Source organism: Natator depressus, chromosome 18 (assembly GCF_965152275.1).
Source record: "Natator depressus isolate rNatDep1 chromosome 18, rNatDep2.hap1, whole genome shotgun sequence".
Classification (NCBI taxonomy): Eukaryota; Metazoa; Chordata; order Testudines; family Cheloniidae; genus Natator; species Natator depressus.
The window spans coordinates 5,074,277-5,092,554 of NC_134251.1; the positions used below are offsets into that span (position 1 = coordinate 5,074,277).

Here is an 18,278-nt window from a genome sequence, read left to right on the forward strand (position 1 = left end):
GAATGGGCATCCTGACAATCCCAGCAGACTAGGCAGACGTGCACACCCAGGCCCCAGGGAACTGGGACATGGCTCTCTTGCATTGCCAAGGCCACAGCTAATGGAGGCAGTTGAACTGCAAAGCTCTTGGTGCAAGGGTGTCAGGCCACCTCCACACAGCCTCTGGATTGTGTTGCTCCTGCATGTCGCCCAACTTGCGTCTGCAGAAGCATGGGGGGAGTGGGAGATCCCAGCCAGAGACCCCCTCCCCACTCCCAGCCCTCAGCCCTCCAAGGGGGGATGGGATCACTTGTATTTGCAGCAAGTAAAAGGCTCAGCTGGCTAGAACTCTTCAAACGTGTCTGTGCAGTAATGGCTACAGGAGAACTGGGTGGACTTTCCAAAGGCCTTTGTCAAGGTCCCTCACCAGAGGCTACTAAAGAAACTAAGCCAAGTTGTGAGGGTCTTGAAAAAAGGGTGAGGAAGGAGCAGGCAAAATTTGCAGATGATAGAAAATTATTTAGGTTAAGCAAGTCCAGAGATGCCTGTGAGGAGCTCTAGAGCAGTAGCACTCAAACTCTTGTACTGGTGACCCCTTTCACATAGCAAGCCTGAGTGCGACCCCCTTTATAAATTAAAAACACTTCTTTATATACTTAACACCATTATAAATGCTAGATGCAAAGCAGGGTTTAGGGTGGAGGCTGACAGCTCGCGACTCCCCGTGTAATAACCTCACAACCCCAAGGGGTCCCGACCCCCAGTTTGAGAACCTCTGCTCTAGAGGGACCTAACCAAGCTAGGGGAAGGGGCAACACTATGGCAGAGAAAGGTCAGTGTTGGTAAGTGCACGCTGGAGGGAACAATGTGAACTACTCCTGCAGCTCTCTGGGTTCTGAATGAACGGTGTTAGCTCAGGGAAACGATCGGGGCGTGATTGCGGGCAGCTCCATGAAGAGCTCTGCTCAGTATGCAGCTATTGGCAAAAGAGCAACAAGACATTAGAAAGTGGGAGGAATAAGATGGAGGATAATATAGGAAACTATAAAAAGAAAAGAAGGACTTGTGGCACCTTAGAGACTAACCAATTTATTTGAGCATGAGCTTTCGTGAGCTACAGCTCACTTCATCGGATGCATCCGATGAAGTGAGCTGTAGCTCACGAAAGCTTATGCTCAAATAAATTGGTTAGTCTCTAAGGTGCCACAAGTCCTTCTTTTCTTTTTGCGAGTACAGACTAACACGGCTGTTACTCTGAAACCTGTCATAGGAAACTATGTCAAGTGCTGGAATATGCCTCGCTGGAATGCTGTGTGCAGTCCCTGTCACTCCGGACAGCAGAATTAGAGAGGATTGCTGAGATGAGTGATGAGGGCCTGGAAAAACTCCCATGTGAAGAGAGATTGAAAAGGATTTGGATTGTTACCTTAAAGGTGATAAGAACTGATCTGATAAAAGAGTAGAAAAATAATGTCTGGTCTAGAGATGGTCATCAGGAATTTATAGTCATAGAATATCAGGGTTGGAAGGGACCTTAGAAGGTCATCTAGTCCAACCCTCTGCTCAAAGCAGGACCAATCCCCAATTTTTGCCCCAGATCCCTAAATGGCCTCCTCAAGGATTGAACTCAGAACCCTGGGTTTAGCAGGCCAATGCTCAAACCACTGAGCTATCCCTCCCCCCATGAAGTCTCCCTGTCCCATAGCATGAGAACTGGGGGACATGCAATGAAATGGAAAGGTGGCAAATTCAGACCTGGTCAAAGCGAATACTTTTCACACAGCACAATTGCTCTGTGGAACTCATTGTCACCAGATGTCACTGCGGCCCAGAGTTTAGCAGGATTCAAAACCGCATTAGACACTTGTGCAGATTACAGCTATTTGCAGTTATAACAGTAAATGCTAACCATAATGACGGATTTTGGAAGGCGAGAAACCCTGCTGCACGAGCCAGCCTCTAATTCTTGGGGTCAGGAGGCAAGATGGATTTGCCCCGTGCTCTGGGGCAGCTGGCATCATGCAGTGTTGGTGATTGGAGACTGAGCTGGATGAGCCGAGCTCGGCATGAGCCTGGCTATTCCTATCAGCTTATGATCCTATGAGGCACATTCTTGTTCCCAGCCACAACCTCTCCTGCTAGTGAAGGGCATTTGTCTGCTAAGAAACAAGGGTGCAGGGAGCGGAGCTGAGGTGCCTGTTGTCATTAGGAATTCACGTCGGTGAGGAATTGTGCGTCCCCAGTGCAGCTCCGGGGATTAGCTTTCAGCAGGAAAGCATGAGGCGAGAGTGAGCGCAGGAGACACGGGAGAGAGACAATGGGAGCGTTCCATGGCGCATGCGAGGCGCTGAAAGACAGTGAGGCAAGGGAGGGCTGATCCTGATTTAATCCCCAGTCTCTGCACCCTACGGGTGCTGGGCCTGCCCAGCGTGGTGCCTCCTAGTCAATGGCATTGCCAGGTGCTGGGCACTGGCAGGATCAGGCTGCAGAGGCCCTCTGCCCTTCCCCCTCCCTATGGAGAGGTGAGGAGGGCAGCTGAGAGATAAGGCTGGAGGATATTAAAGGGTCTCTGTTAAACTTAATTGACAGAGCCAGGGCTGGCTGCTTTGTGTCAGACAAGTGAGAACAGCCTCTCTTGTGCAGCAAAGGGCCTGTCTGGAGAAACAAAGGCAGGCAAACAAGGCAGAGGAGAGCCCTTCCTCAGAGCCATGAATGCGGGGCTAGGGCTGCCATTTTGGAAGCTTTTTTCCCCGGGAGAGCTGCTTGACATGAGCTGTTTGCAGAAGTGATCTGCGGGGAGGGGAGCTCCGGAGGCCTGTGCTTGAGCGGTTTTCAAGAGACACTCTCAAGCTTCCCTCGGTCTCCGTGCAGCTCATGGGATTAACTCAAGGGGCTGGCTTGAACCAACATGGTCAGGCTCTCCTGGAGATCAGAGGCTGCGACTCAAAGGCTCTGCCACTCGAGTGGAAGGGGATGGAAGCTGGTGGCAGGAGCCTCGGTTCCCTCTGAGCCTGGTGCACTGGCCCAGGGCGCACACACCAGCCACTTGCCCTGGCTTGGGAGATGGGGTCTGTGCAGGAAGCAGGCAGGACAGGTCCTAGGGGCCAGGGGCGGATGCTGGGGCCCCTAAATGTTGCTATTTAAAAAACAACCAACGTGCCAAGGGTCCATTAAACCCCTGCAAAATCTTGGATTTAAACAGTAAAATTGGGTTTCTGCATCAGTATTCTGCTGCTGTTTATAATTCCTGTGGCGAGTCTCTGGTCTGCCGCTGCGCCGCTGGTTAACACGGGACGGCTCTGCACACAGTAGGCACTTCTGAAAACAATTTCTGGCCCTTGATAAGCATTGGCTGGTGCTGGGCCTGCAACATCAACTCCCAAGGACTGGGTGGGAAAAGAGCTGGACCTATGCGGCCTATGCTGCAGGGAACAGCCCAACCCACCCACAGAGTGTAGACGGCAGGGGACAGGGCAGCCCCACGGCTGGGGTACAGATGGCAGGGGGCAGCCCCACAGCTGGGATATAGACAGCAGGGATGATGCTAGCTGTGGTGTCTCCTAGATGGGATCTAACAAGGCATTTCTGATCTCTCTCTCCTGTGAGTCCAGCCAGCAAACCGCGCGCACCAGCCAGCCTGTTCCGACGCAGCCTTGGGGCAGGAGATGCCCCAGGAGAGGAGGGAGCTGGTACCAGGGAAGCTGCAGGGCAGGTGGCAGGAGGAAGAAGCTGCAGAACCCTGATTTCCACCCAGCTCTGTCCAGGCCCAGCTGTGTGAACTGCCCAGAGTTCTCCATCGCCAAGGGGAAGGGAGAGGCTGCTGGGGCCTGGCAGAAGCCCCCACTGAACACTGAGCAGGAATCTCCCTTCCCAAGCAGCTCTGCTCTCCCCGAGCCAGGACAGAGAGAGATTGGACGGCAGCCCCAAGAGAGGTGCTCGCTAGGCTGGTGCTAAAGGAGTCAATAAATCCTCGGAGGATTCTCCCTGGGAGTCCCAGCACCTGTTTATTTACACATGCTCCCATCACATGCATCATGTGCCCCCAGGCTGGGGCCACCCCCGGCGGGTCTCATGCATGTAGCAGGCACAGTGGCCGGAGCGGGCACTGGAGCTCCTGAAGGCTGCCTGCCCCCTGGGGGCTGGCGTGCGCTGTGGAGCCGGCTTGGCAGGAGCGGGAGCAGCGTCGGAAGAAGAGTGTGTTCTCCCACGCCTGATGCTGCCTGGCCAGCGGCCCCCTCCCCTTGTCCCCTGCTGACTCTGCTTTTCAGAGTGCGCACCGCTCCCAGCCGGGGAGGGAGCGCCAAGAACCGAAAACCGGGCCCTGGCCATCCCTGTGTCAGCGGAGCTGGCCCTGTCAGCAAACGGCCACCGTTCCGTGCCCCCCGTGCATCCAGCCGCTGCCATGCACTGCAACGGGGGGATGAAAGGACTAGCCTCGGGGTGGCACTGGAATTAGCGCACCGAAGGCTGTGAGCTATTGCAGCCCTAGCAGGCAGGTTAGAGCCCTTCCCGGCAGGGTAATTTCTCCCCCTTTCCCTGGCTAACAGGGGTTTTGAGAAATAAATCGGTTCTGCCTTTGGAGCCCTCTGTGCTGCAACCGTTCGCTCTTCCCTGCTCCATTTTGGTGTTTAGGCACAAACTTTGCTCCCTCCTTCTCCGTCACTGAGCGAGCTTCTCACAGGAACATCCTCATCTGTCTCCCACCACCACAGCCCCTGCTCAGCGCAGGGAGCTTGGGGTGACCGGTCTCCATCCCCCACAAACGGGACTTACTCTGGGGTCTGCAGCCTCTGTGCCCCCTCTTCATTCCCACAGCAAGGCCCAGGCGGTGCTGGCTGTGATGGCACCCCATGACGATGAGAGGAGGGGGAGACTGAAGGGAGGGGGGCAGCTTTCCCCCTCCCCATCCAGATAGGGCAGACAGTGCTGAGGTGGAGAGGGGCACAGAGATCTCACCCTTGCAGCCTCAGGTTCTGAGCGAGGGGATTCGGAGGAGCAGGTCTGCAGCGATGGGAGGTGAGTTTCCCATTCCCTGTGCCGTGGCTGCCACAGGGGCTGCCTGTGGAGATTGTGCCTAGGAACCGGCACAGAATGAGGACACATTTAAACTAACCAGTGCAGCTGCTGGGTCACAGGCGGATAGGTGCTGAGCCCCTGCCTCTCCCCCTGGAGCCAGGGTGCCCAGTCTCTCTCCCTGGGGCTCATGGGGCTTGCTGGAGCTCAGCACCTCCCAGGTTTTGGCCTCCTTTTCATAACAGGTACAATTAATCCTCACTCCACGCCCAGCGAGATGGGCTTTGATGCTCTCCTCTTGAGGCAGTGATGTGCCGAGCTGCCCGTCTGGGCCGCATCGCTAGGCACATGCAGGAACCATTCCATGACGGCTTGTTCGTGAAGATTAGCAACATTACGTGATGCCTGGGACTTCATACAGGATGCAAATGACTCAGCTGCGTGATCTGTATGACCTGGGGAGCTACAAGCTTCGTGGCTTAGCAGTTGAGGGGTGGAAGGCATCTGGGCTTGTGAGTCATCCAGCAGGGTTAGTTGGTGCAGGGCAGAGCTGCCAACCTGGCCATTTCTGAGCTCAGCCAACCAGGGGAGGGGGCAGCTCCCTCTTTTCCAGGAGTCAGAGCCCAGGAGGTGTGTTGCAGGTAGGCCAGGTTGCTTTTGCATAGCACTTTGAACATAAGAACATAAGAATGGCCATACTGGATCAGACCAAGGGTCCATCCAGCCCAGTATGCTGTCTGCCGACAGTGGCCAATGCCAGGTGCCCCAGAGGGAGTGAACCTAACAGTTAATGATCTAGTGATCTCTCTCCTGCCATCCATCTCCACCCTCTGACAAACAGAGGCTAGGGACACCATTCCTTACCCATCCTGGCTCATAACCATTAATGGACTTAACCTCCATGAATTCATCCAGTTCTCTTTTAAGCCCTGTTACAGTCCTAGCCTTCACAAACTCCTCAGGCAAGGAGTTCCACAGGTTGACTGTGCACTGAGAGAAGAAGAACTTCCTTTTATTTGTTTTAAACCTCTACCCATTAATTTCATTTGGTGGCCCCTAGTTCTTATATTATGGGAACAAGTAAATAACTTTTCCTTATTCACTTTCTCCACACCACTCATGATTTTATTTACCTCTATCATATCCCCCCTCAGTCTCCTCTTTTCCAAGCTGAAAAGTCCTGGCCTCTTTAATCTCTCCTCATATGGGACCCATTCCAAACCCCTAATCATTTTAGTTGCCCTTTTCTGAACCTTTTCTAATGCCAGTATATCTTTTTTGAGATGAGGGGACCACATCTGTACCCAGTATTCAAGATGTGGGCATACCATGGATTTATATAAGGGTGATAAGATATTCTCCATCTTATTCTCTATCCCTTTTTTAATGATTCCTCACATCCTGTTTGCCTTTTTGACTGCTGCTGCACACTGTGTGGACATCTTCAGAGAACTATCCACGATGACTCCAAGATCTTTCTCCTGATTAGTTGTAGCTAAATTAGCCCCCATCATATTGTATATATAACTGGGGTTATTTTTTCCAGTGTGCATTACTTTACATTTATCCACATTAAATTTCATTTGCCATTTTGTTGCCCAATCACTTAGTTTTGTGAGATCTTTTTGAAGTTCTTCACAGTCTTCACTCAGCTTCTCTGAGTGCTGGGCTTATGGTACAGATGGGGAAACTGAGGCAGAGAGGGGCAGAGGCTTGTCCAAGGTCACACCGTGAGGCAGGGTCTAGCCTGGGAGGAGAACCCAGGAGAGCCTGAGGCAGCAAAACTGTGTTTGGAGCCTTGGTTCCCCCCTTTCTAGGGGTCTGGGATGGGGCAGAGGCAACTTGTGTTGCTCCTGTGTTGTGGTAGATAAGGTGAGACCTGCCCACAGGGCACTGTCCACCCTGTCTGTTCTCTGCCGCCTCTCGGTTTCTTGGCCCACCTGCTGCTTGCTCGAATCATTACAAGGGAGCTGGGGGTTCCTTACCACCGCTGGTGCTCCTCCCCTAAGTACCAGGGCATTTGGGGGTGGGAGAGCTGGCTCTGTGCAGCTGGGAGCCAGCCAGGACTCGGAATGGGCCCTTTGCCTTCACCACAGAGCCAGACCCAACCTCCAGGAATGTTTTCATTTTCAGCTCTTGGAGCTGGACTAGATTTCAGCAGGCTCAGTCAGTGGCCTGGGTCTCCTGTGGATACTGCCCTTTGCATACTGTCTGTAGGGGAAGGGGCCTGTATCTCAGGAAGTCTTTGATCAGATGATCACACATTTCCACCACAAACTACCCTGGCTCTGGAATTTCAGACTGATCGAACTCTGTGTGTTGATTGCAGCTTCAAAATGGGGCTAAAAACAGAAACTCTGCAGCAACCTTAGCTATGGAGCAGGCATTGCTCCTCCATTACACTGAGAGCTGCTTGGCCATCCCTGCTCCTCACAGCTCAGCCCTCTCAGTGATGGGTTTGCAGTCAAATGTGTGCTGGAAGTTGGATCAGCAGTGGAGCTGCTGCACTAGGGGGTTTGGGAGTGTGTGAAGATCCAAGAGCATGGAAGGAGAAGCCAGCTTCTCACTGGCGATGCTCAGACGAGTGAAGAGAAGGGGTTTGGTAACAGAGATCACTGGGAAAGGGGTTCGTTTTCTGTGGAAAACTTTGACTTTTTGTCAAAAAAAATGAAAACTGAAAATTTTTGGTTGAAAATTGTTGAAACCCAAACATTGGGGGGGGGGGAGGTTTGGTTGGTTTGCTGATGAAAATGGAAATTTTTTGAGGAAAGCAGAAACCTTTCACAAAACCTTTTTCCACAATTTTCCACAGAAAGAATGTTGTGACAGAAAATTTCTGACCGGTCCCAGGCTGTAACTTCCTTCTCAGGCTGTTTTTTCTCACCCTTCCAACCCTTGGCAGAGTGGAAGGAGATGTTCTGCAGAAATCATTCATTTCAAGAATTCGCTCTGATAAAGTGAAATGGGAAATGGTTTTATTTATTGTATTTCACTGCACACAGCGTCTGCCATCCCCCTTGCTACACAACACGTTAACAACATACAATCAGCAGTGGACGCGGAGAGCAATACAGACGGACCACTACAGTCCACATTTAGGAGCCTGGGGCCAGGGGTGCAGGAATCAACCAGTGGGGTTCCATGACCTACAAGGGCTTTTTGTTGGATAAGACACTTGGCAGTAATTTCTCGATTTCCATCACAACTATTATTTGCCATAATTCACATCCCGGTCCTCAACCTTCAGCCCACCATGCATTCCCAGGAACCATTGTAACACTCCTCCCACTAGGGGCTGGAGACCTGACGCAAGGCCGTCACCACTCCTAGTGCATCTCCTTTAGTTCCAGTGGGAGAACTCTTGCCTCGGGATCTGCAGGTTCAGGTCTCAGCTGGGGACGTCACGGAACATAACTGCAACATCCAGGCATCAACAATGGCATAATGGGCAGAAGCAAGGAGATGGAGTTATGGAGTCAGCTCCTCTTTAAAGTTCTAATCGTACTGCCGAGTAACTGGGAGCCTGTCCTGTAATCATAGGTAGGGACTTCTCTCTGGCTAGCAGGCACTTTGTCTTCACGGTCTGACAGAGCAGCCGTGCCTGGTTCCTGGAAACGTTCAAACCAGCTGCTGCTTCTGCTGCTTGTTTGTTTGTTTTAAATTGTCAGATTTTGGCTTTGGACCCTGAAATCCCCTGAATGGTGTTGTCCAGCAGCTCCAGTAGAAGTCAGGCAGCCCCCTCCCTGCCTATCTCCCCACCCCACTGGGCTTTCCTCTCACCACCTGTTGTTCTCACTTCTTTTCCAGGCTGCCCATCAGGGACGTTCAAGGCCAGCCAAGGGGACGAAGGGTGTGTTCATTGCCCAATTAACAGCAGGACTACTTCGGAAGGGGCCACCAACTGCGTGTGCCGAAATGGATATTACCGGGCAGACTCCGACCCCCTGGATATGCCGTGCACCAGTACGTAACCACCTGGCTAGGCGGGAGAGGGGAGCGGGGAAAGGCCATGGGCTGGTACAGACCCTGAAGCAGGGATAAAACTATTTCAAATTGCCTGTTGGTGTCTAACAAATTGTCCCAGATTGGAGCTGCACATCCCCTCTGTGGCTGCATGTGGAGGTGTTGGTGCCATCAGGGACTGTCTCTGGAGACTGTAGCCAAGGCTCCTGACTCCAGTGGGATCAGATGGGCAGATGGCACAGATACCTTCATCTCATTAGGGGCTACAATGCCTGGAGCTCTCAAGCAGCGGGAATTGGTTGGAGTTAGGGTTTGGTTCAATGTTAGCCCTAAGTTTGGGGTTAAAAATAGTGTCAGCCTTAAGCTGAGGTTGTAGTTAGAGTTGGGGTAGAAAGAAAAGGAGTACTAGTGGCACCTTAGAGACTAACCAATTTATTTGAGCATAAGCTTTCGTATGCTACAGCTCACTTCATCGGATGCAACCTAGGGGTAGGTTACAGTTCGGGCTAGTGTTATTGTTAGTGGTGGGTTCGGGCTAGTTTATAGTTAGAGTTATCCTGAGGGTTACTGTTTGTTTAGGAATATGTTGTATTTAGGGTTAGGGCTAGGCTCTGGTTAGGGTTAGCATTGGGTTAGGGCAGGGCTCTAGTTAGGGTTAGTGTTGGGTGAGGGCTAGGCTGTAGTTAGGTTTAGTGCTGGGTTAGGGCTAGACTCTGGTTAGGGTTAGCGTTGGGTGAGGGCTAGGCTGTAGTTCGAGCTAGCATTGTGTTTGGGTTGGGTTGTGATTAGGGATAGGTTTTGGGTTCCTGATGAGGGGTCTATGAAGGAACCACGTTAGAAACTCTTTGGTGAAAGCTCCTCAGGTTAAATGATTTAATGCAAAAAAACTCAGTCCAGCAAATCCCATTAGGACAGTGCATGTCTCCTGCCTGCCTGGAGCTGAACATGCTTCTTGAAGGAGGCCAGTGTCATCATCTCTTCCTGCACTGGGGGAATCGGAGCCAGTGACTGCCTGCTCTTGCCCAGTTGTCCTGTCCCCTGCTCTAATCACTGCACTAAGCATCTCCACTCGAGGCTGCAGAGGGCCAGGCAGCCCCCAGCTCAGGGGGGTGCACATGGTGAGGGTGAATTGTGCTGAACATTTTTTTTCAGGAGCTGCTCCTGGAGTTTCCCAGTCCCGCTTATCCCATGAAATGCTAGGGTCCTGCACAGCTGCTTCAGTCCTGCCCTGTTCCCACTCCGGCAGGTGCATAGCGTGTGCCTACTAGGAAGGATTTCCTAGTTGTCTTCACACTTTCTCATCTTTCCTTCTATTATTGGGAGAAAATTTCCTTCTTTCCCACTTTTTATTTACATTTTTGGGAGCACAGTGCACAGCCCCTTCTCTGGCTGATGTCGCCTCCAGTTAGCCTAACGAGGATTCGTTCAAGAGTTTAACACCCCACAAGCCCAGCCCCGGAGGGCAAACAGCAAATGCACAGAGCCGTTTTCATCCTGAGCCTTAGGAGGCACTGGCCACCTGGGACCAATGTCACTTTGATAACCTTCCTTTTTGAATGTATCCGGCAGAGTTAAGGTCGTTTTACTTCGCTAATGTAAACAATTTTGTATCTTTTTAATTGAATTCCAGTTTCCAGCGAAATGCAGCTTGACACAACTCCGAGTAAACAGTTATCATGTAGTAAATAAGAAATGTGTCATTCACCATTTTCTAGCTTATTAACAAATGTCAAAAGAATCTGAAGCAATATATGATAAGTGATCGTCATGTAAATAAACGTGGTTAGGGCAGCGTATCATCCTGGTTAGCAAAAAGAAGCACCACCTTTAGTGTAAAGGCTGTATTTGCTTGCAAATCAGCACGTCTTCATGGTTATGTCAGCCAGTGGGAAAGAACCATTTTTAGGAAAATAACTAAAAAGTACAAATGCAAAACCAGATTAAAATCACTGATTTAAATTAAGGTTTCCTGCTCGCTGATTTAAATCAACATCCCCTGAGAGTGACTGAGCTGCAGCGTGGGTGGGGGTGCTAACAGTGGCCTCTGGGATTTGAGGTGTCCCCTCCTGCTCATTTGCCCACACCCTTGGGGTGGGGCCCTTGGCTCTGGAGCTGTGGGCCTGGGAATAGCACATCACTCTATGGAGGGGGTGGAGCTGGTAGTCCATGGATGTTCCTGAAGCAGCCAGGCCAGCTCAGGGGAAACAAAGCTTTGGCAGGTAGCAGCTTCCATCTCCCTTCAGTCTGGGCTGATCAGAAACATGCTGATGAGCATGTGTGCACCCTGCCCCATGGGGACAGGGGTCACGGACTCTCACTCACTCTCTCTTTCCCTCTTCCGCACAGCCATCCCGTCTGCCCCGCAGGCCGTGATCTCCAGTGTGAACGAGACGTCGCTGATGCTGGAGTGGACCCCGCCCCGGGACTCCGGGGGCCGTGAGGACCTGGTGTACAATATCATCTGCAAGAGCTGCGGCTCTGGGCGCGGTGCCTGCACCCGCTGTGGGGACAACGTGCAGTTCTCCCCACGCCAGCTGGGCCTGACAGAGGCCCGCATCTACATCAGCGACCTGCTGGCCCACACCCAGTACACCTTTGAGATCCAGGCCGTGAACGGGGTCACTGACCAGAGCCCCTTCTCCCCGCAGTTTGCCTCCGTCAATATCACCACCAACCAGGCCGGTAAGGAATTGCGCTCGCTCTGCTGTTGAGCCAGGCTGAGGCTCAGGGGTGGGAAGGGAGTCAGGAGCCTCTCACTTCCTGGTCACATTGTTGCTGACCAAAAGCCCATCCCACCTGAGGGGTAGTAGTGACCTGGGTGGGTGCCAGCCCATTTCCCCGGGCACAGGGAAAATATCCCTTGTCCTAGCAAAGAGACTCTTTTGTGTATGTTTGTACAGGGCCTAGCACAGTGGGGTCCTGTCTGTCCCTGGACTCTGAGGCACTACTGTAATCCAAATAATGGGCTGCAGACGTCACCTGGCAGGAGCTTGCATTGCCACTCTCTCTGGTCCAGCCTCTCTGCAAGTGCTGCCAATGCTCCAGTGGCCGGAGCTGGAGCGCTAAGGCAGAGGGGCTGGTGGGGAGGGGGAGGGTGCACAGGACGCGCCAGTTCCGCACTCAGCAGCTCTCACAGGACGATGTCGCAGGGGGACACGGCCACAGACAATTGCTAATAAGAAGCACTACTCCAAGGGCAGTTCCCTTCTTCTCCCTCGGGCCAGAGTCCGGGAGTCCCCAGGATCTCAGAGCTCAGAGGGGTTGGTTTGGGTCTGTTGGACTGTGGCTTGAGCTCATAACTCAACAGGTGGGCACCAGGTCAGCGTCTGCGTGCGTGAGCATCCAGATCTGTGTGCTGGTATGCATGGCTGAGCTGTGTGTGTGAGCCTGAGTGGGAACGGTGTGTCTGTGTGCTGGGAGAGAAACAGCAGGCGCACGGCTTGGCTGTGCAGGGGGTCTTTCTGTGTAGGACTCTGAGCGTGTGTACATGTGGGCTACGTGTCTATTTCTGTTCTAGTTAGGAGAGATCTAACCATTTCCCTCACAGGGCCTCCTCCCGCATTTAGAAGCTGTTTAACGCTCTGATTTCACACCTTGCAATTAAGCGCGGCAGTCGCTACATTAATGCCCCAATCGTGAACTTTTCCACCTCTGCAGAACAAGCAGCTGAGGCGGCTGACATTGCGAATTGAGTTTTTTTAGTTGCCTCCTTTCAGAGCCTTGGATCCTCCTCTTGTGCCTCCCTTGTCTGACACTCCCTTATTATCGGGGCTCACACTTCTCAGGCTGTGTGATGCCTCTCTTAATGTATCCATTCATTAGCGCTAAACAGTAACTGCCTGCTCGCTAATTCCTCTGTAATTAGAGGCTCTGAATTCTTTTGCTTACACTCAGCCTAGTCTGGCAGCCTTGGTGTATCTCATTAGCAGTTGGTAACAGAAGCTGTATCTACAAAGATACAACAGGGAACTGGGAAGAGGGGGAAAGGGGGGAACACAGGGAAAGGAGGGTACTCTGCGGCAGGGAGAGGAGAGATGGGGGAGGGGAGAGGGTGGCTCAAGGGCAGCAATGGTTGGATACAAGAACGCCTGTTGAATGGCTCAGGGGTTGGCATGTCTGCCTTTGCGAGGAGAGCTCCAGGCTCAGTCTCCACCTGGGGCTTGTTCTCAGCTTTCCTGGGAGCCTCAGAGGAGGGCGGGCTATTCGTGAGGGGCTATTCCCCGCCTCCTGCAGGGGCTGGGCAATGCTTTCCTAGCGAACATGACAGCTACCTGCTCTCCCTCCTTCTTGCCTCAGCAGCTCTCTCAAGGACCACCAGCCATGGATTGCTTTGGCCTTGGAGTCATTTTCGGCTCCCCGCTGGTGCAGCTCAGAGGGCAGGACTGGGAGCTGGATTGCTTCCCTAGACTGAGCCCACTTGTTGCCTTGGTATCGATAGTTCACTGACACTCCTTGACGTGATAATATCAGGTGCTGGGCAGCGTGGCACAGTGCTCACACAGCAGTCAGGCAGGGGCAGACAAAGCCATGAAACTGCTGTGGCTTGAATGGCACAAGGAGAGCCAGCCTTCTCCAGGAGACTCTGAAGGCAAGCAGATGGTGCTGGCTGACTTCAGGCATGGTGGCTTCTTTAGCATCCCAGATGGGAGAACAGCCCTAGAGGGAATGGAGGAAACACCCCTGCAGAGGAAGCAGGGTGTGGGCTGAAGACCAGAGCCAGAGGAACAGCATCGCAGGAGAAGATGACATCACAGTGACCATAGTGTGAAAGGGGTAGCCCAGGAGCAGGGGAGCTGGTTTGGAGAAGGGAGACACCTGTTGTCTCTCAGGAAGGTGTTGAGTTAGAAAGGGGTGGGAGAGAAGCAATCATGCTCTGGGTCCTAGGCTGACTTTGGGGCAGAGGGGAGGGTGCCAGGCTGAGCAAAAGCACAGGCAGGGATTGGAAGAAACGTCCGAGAATTCAACTGCAGCTGAAGATCCACCTGTGGCTGCAGAAGATCGTGAGAGAGGAAGGGTTTAAGACAGGTTTTCCAGACCTTGAATCATTCTTGTAGCTCTTTTCTGGGACTTCTTTGAAACATCCTTTTTGAAGTAATTGGACACACTGTCCCAGTAATCGTCTTGTCAATGCTCTGTGTGCTGGCAACATCACAGCCCTACTCCTACTCAGTGTTCCTCGGTACTTCAGCCCAGAATTGTGCTGTTCTTCTGAGCACAGAATCACACTGGGAGCTCATGTTCTCTTGGTTTCCATCTTAACCCCTCAGCCCTCTTGGGTGCCATTCCAAGGCCAGCCGGGACTATTGTGATCATCTCGTCTGACCTCCTATAGAACACACACAAGTTCCCCAGAATAACTCCTAGTGCAGAGCTTTCAGAAAACCACCCAGTCTTGATTTTAAAATAGCCACAACCCTGGTACATTGTTCCAGTGGCTAATTACTCTCACTGTTAAAAGTGTACACCTTATTTCCAGTCTGAATTTGTCTAGCTTCCAGCCATTGGATCATGTTAGACCTTTCTCTGCTACAGTCCCCCATTCTATAAGTATGACCTACATTCTTTGTTCCTGGATGGATGACCTTCTGTGTGACTGTGTTAAAACATACAATGTTCGAATGAGCCCAAGCAATTTAGGTTGGTTTGTATAACTCTCCTGTCCCCATTGTTGTTTACCAGGCCACCAATCTGTGTGTCATCTGCAAACATGACCACCAGTGCTATTGTATTTTCTTGAAGATAGTTGGTGAAGGTATTGAATAGCACTGGGCTAAGAATAGATTGTAGGAGCATTCCAGTAGAAACACAATGCTGATTCCCCATGTAGTTACTTTTGGAGATATATTGGTCAGCTCATTTTCAATCCATTTGATATGTGTTATATTGTTTAATAAGAACGTTGTGTGGTACAGAGTCAAAGGGGGTTGGGTATGTCTACACAGCAGTGCTTCCCAGTGTGGATACATAGACACACACTTGCTGTGCTCAAGCTAGCACATAAAAATAGCCGTGTGATTGCAGCAGCATGGACAGCGGCTCAGACTAGCCATCCAAATATACAGAGAGGGGATTGGGCAGGTTTGTACTCAGATGGCTAGCAGCCACCCTGCTATTTTTAATGTGCTAGCTCATGTCTGTCTATCCGCACTGGGAAGCCCACTTCCAGCTGCGGTGTAGACAGAGTTTATTTATATTATGTCAACACAGTTACCGTTATCAACCAAACTTGTAATCTGATAAAAAATATATGTTAGTTTGGCAAGATGTATTTTCCATAAAACCAGGCTGATGGACATCACTTATGTTACTATCCCTTAATTCTTTCCTGACTGCATCCCATATCAGCTGTTCCCTGATTATGCTCAGGATCGATGTCAGGGTAACTGGCCTGTAGTTAATCCCATTTACCCTGTTTAAATAATGACACATCAAGAGTTTTTTTTCCAGCAGACTCTGGAGAGAGAGACTCAAAACTCTCCATCGTGTGGCTCATATGTTAAGATAGACATTATCTTGAGAACACTTTCCCTCTGACTCACAGTCGTGCAGATCCACCTCCCTTCTCATTTGTCCGTCACCCAGACCCACCGCCCCGTCCGTTTTCAGGAGAACAGATTCACCTCCCCTTCATCCATCTGCAAGGTGGCTACGTCCCTTCGCGATTGGCCGTGATGAAGATGATGATGGCCTCCCCTTCATGCTCACCTGACCTCCCTGGGGTAATGACACCACTAGTTTACATGGAAAAGCTACTTTAGAAAATTAGCTTCTTTTAATACAATTTGGTGATTGAAGCAAAGAAGTGAGTCAGCACCATGTGACCTGCCTGCCCCACTCTGCAAGGACACCCAGAAACTTCCTGCTGACCACCAGTGAGCCAAAGACTACTGTTTGGGAACAGCTGCCTTAAGAAGACACAGGGCCCAAAAGAGCATGCACAGATGTCTATAAGGACCCGGAAATTTGTCACCACCAAGGTTCCCTGTTTTGCACAGGATGCTGCATTGTCAGCAAAGGTTTGCAAAGGCCAGGACCAGATTCTGTCTGCTTCTTCGCTGGAGTTAAAGCTGAAGAGAGGGCACCTTCCCCCAACACCCCTTAGGGCTCCCAGAACCTTGGGGCTCACACTCTTACAGTGGCTGGGGTGGAGCCATGGCCCTGTGCCCCTTCTGCACTGGCCAGCCCTGGGTGGATTGCAGGTGGTACTCTTGTGTACATGCACAGCTGTCAACCCCACACTTTTCACCACCATTTTCACGCCACATTACTCTTAGGAGGGATGTCAAGTAGGTACAAAAACATGGACCAAACAAAGATATTTAATGATCCAAGAAGGTCTGCAAGTTTCCTGCTGAAAGATGAACCAAAATCACAGTCACAATGTCCCTGGGATTTCTTAGGGGCTTTGCAATGGGAAGAACCACTCGACAAGCATTTCGGAAACTCCCATGCTGGGTTGTCCTGCTGCTCCATCTCATTCTGTTTATAATGTACTGTGGGGACTCTGTCTGTGATGTGCCGTGGTGCTGCTATGTCCATGATGTGCTGCAGGGATGCTGTGTCCGTGATGTGCTGCAGGGATGCTGTGTCTATGATGTGCGGCGGGGATGCTCTGTCCGTGATGTGCCATGTGGACGCTGTGTCTGTTACGTGCCCTGAGGACGCTCTGTCTGTGACTTGCAGTGGGGACACGGTGTCTGTTATTTCTGGGGGACACTGTGTCCGCGATGTGCCACGGCAATGTGTCTGTTATGTGCCATGGGGAAGCTGTGTCCATGTTGTGCCAGGATACGCCATGTCTGTGATGTGCTGCCGGGATGCTGTATCTTTGATGTGCCGCAGGGAGGCTATGTCCATGGTGTGCTGCAGGGACGCTGTTTCTGTGATTAAAAAAAAACGAGGAGTACTTGTGGCACCTTAGAGACTAGAAAATTTATTTGGGCATAAGCTTTCGTAGGCTAAAACCCACTTCATCGGATCCATGCGGTGGAAAATACAGTAGGAAGATATATATACACAGAGAACATGAAACAGTGGGTGTTGCCATACCAACTGTAACAAGACTAAGTTGGGCTATTATCAGCAGGAGAAAAAAAAACTTTTGTAGTGATAATCAGGATGGCCCATTTCAAACAGCTGACAAGAAGGTGACACTATATCCATGATGTGCCATGGGGACGCTGTGTACGTGATGTCCCAGGGGAGTACTGTGTCTGTATCTGTGACGTGCCACGGGGGAGTTGTGTCTGTGATATACCGTGGGGACGCTGTGTCTGTGATTTTTGGGGGTGCTGTGTTGATGATGTGCCATCGGGTCTCTGTGATATGCCGATGGGATGCCGTGTCTGTGATGTCTCAATAGGACACTGTATCCATGATGTGCCAGGGGGACGCTGTGTCTATGTTGTGCCATGGGGAGGGTATGTCCATGATGTTCCAGGGGGACAATGTGTCTGTGATGTGCCATGGGTTCACTCTGTCCATGATGTGCTGCGGGGCGCTGTGTCTGTAATGTGCCACCAGGACGCTGCATCTGTGGTTTGCCACAGGAACATTGTATCTATGATGGGCCATGGGGACTCAGTGTCTGATGTCCCAGGGGGATGCTGTGTCTGTGATGTGCCTCTGGGACGCTGTGTCCGAGATGTACCATGGGGACACTGTGTCTGTGATTTTGCGGGGACGCCGTGTCTGTGATGTGCTGCAGGGACCCTGTGTCTGTGATGTACCAGGGGGACGCTATATCTCTGATGGGCGTAGGGATGCTGTGTCAGTGATGTGCCATGGCGACGGTGTCTCTCTTATGTGCCACGGGGACGCTGTGTCCGTGATGTGCCGTGGGGACGCCGTTGTGACGTTGCACTCCATATGTTTTATAGAAATATGCTTATGAGTGTGAATATGATGTCACTGGAATATGCTTTATGCAAAATGTCTCTTATAAGGTATCATAACAAAAGTTATAACCGACTAAATATTTTCCTCCTATTTGTATGTATGTATCATTCTTGTATCTGAAACTAGAAATATGAAGTATAACTCCTAGGTCCTATTGTAATTATGCAAAGTGTGGGCCATTAATTGTGGTTTAGAATCTTGATGGCTCCCGTTGACTAGGACAATTGGTTGTAAATGGTTTAGTTAGCTGCAAACCTTACTGTGTACCTAAATTAATAGTATCCAATTTGCAAATGAATTCCAATTCAGCAGTTTCTCGCTGGACTCTGGATTTGAAGTTTTTTTGTTGTAAGATAGCGACCTTCATGTCTCTGATTGCGTGACCAGAGAGATTGAAGTGTTCTCCGACTGGTTTATGAATGTTA

The 18,278-nt window shown here is 51.2% G+C and overlaps 1 protein-coding gene across 6 annotated transcripts in view; it reads left to right on the top strand.

The window, feature by feature from the left end:
* Positions 1–18,278, top strand: part of EPHB2 (EPH receptor B2) — a 270,415-nt gene that overhangs the window by 171,530 nt on the left and 80,607 nt on the right. For all 6 annotated transcript variants that reach the window (XM_074975421.1, XM_074975422.1, XM_074975416.1 and 3 more), the window contains 2 exons: positions 8,800–8,955; positions 11,302–11,637. In XM_074975421.1, coding sequence (XP_074831522.1) covers positions 8,800–8,955; positions 11,302–11,637 — 492 coding nt within the window. The remainder of the gene's footprint in view (positions 1–8,799; positions 8,956–11,301; positions 11,638–18,278) is intronic.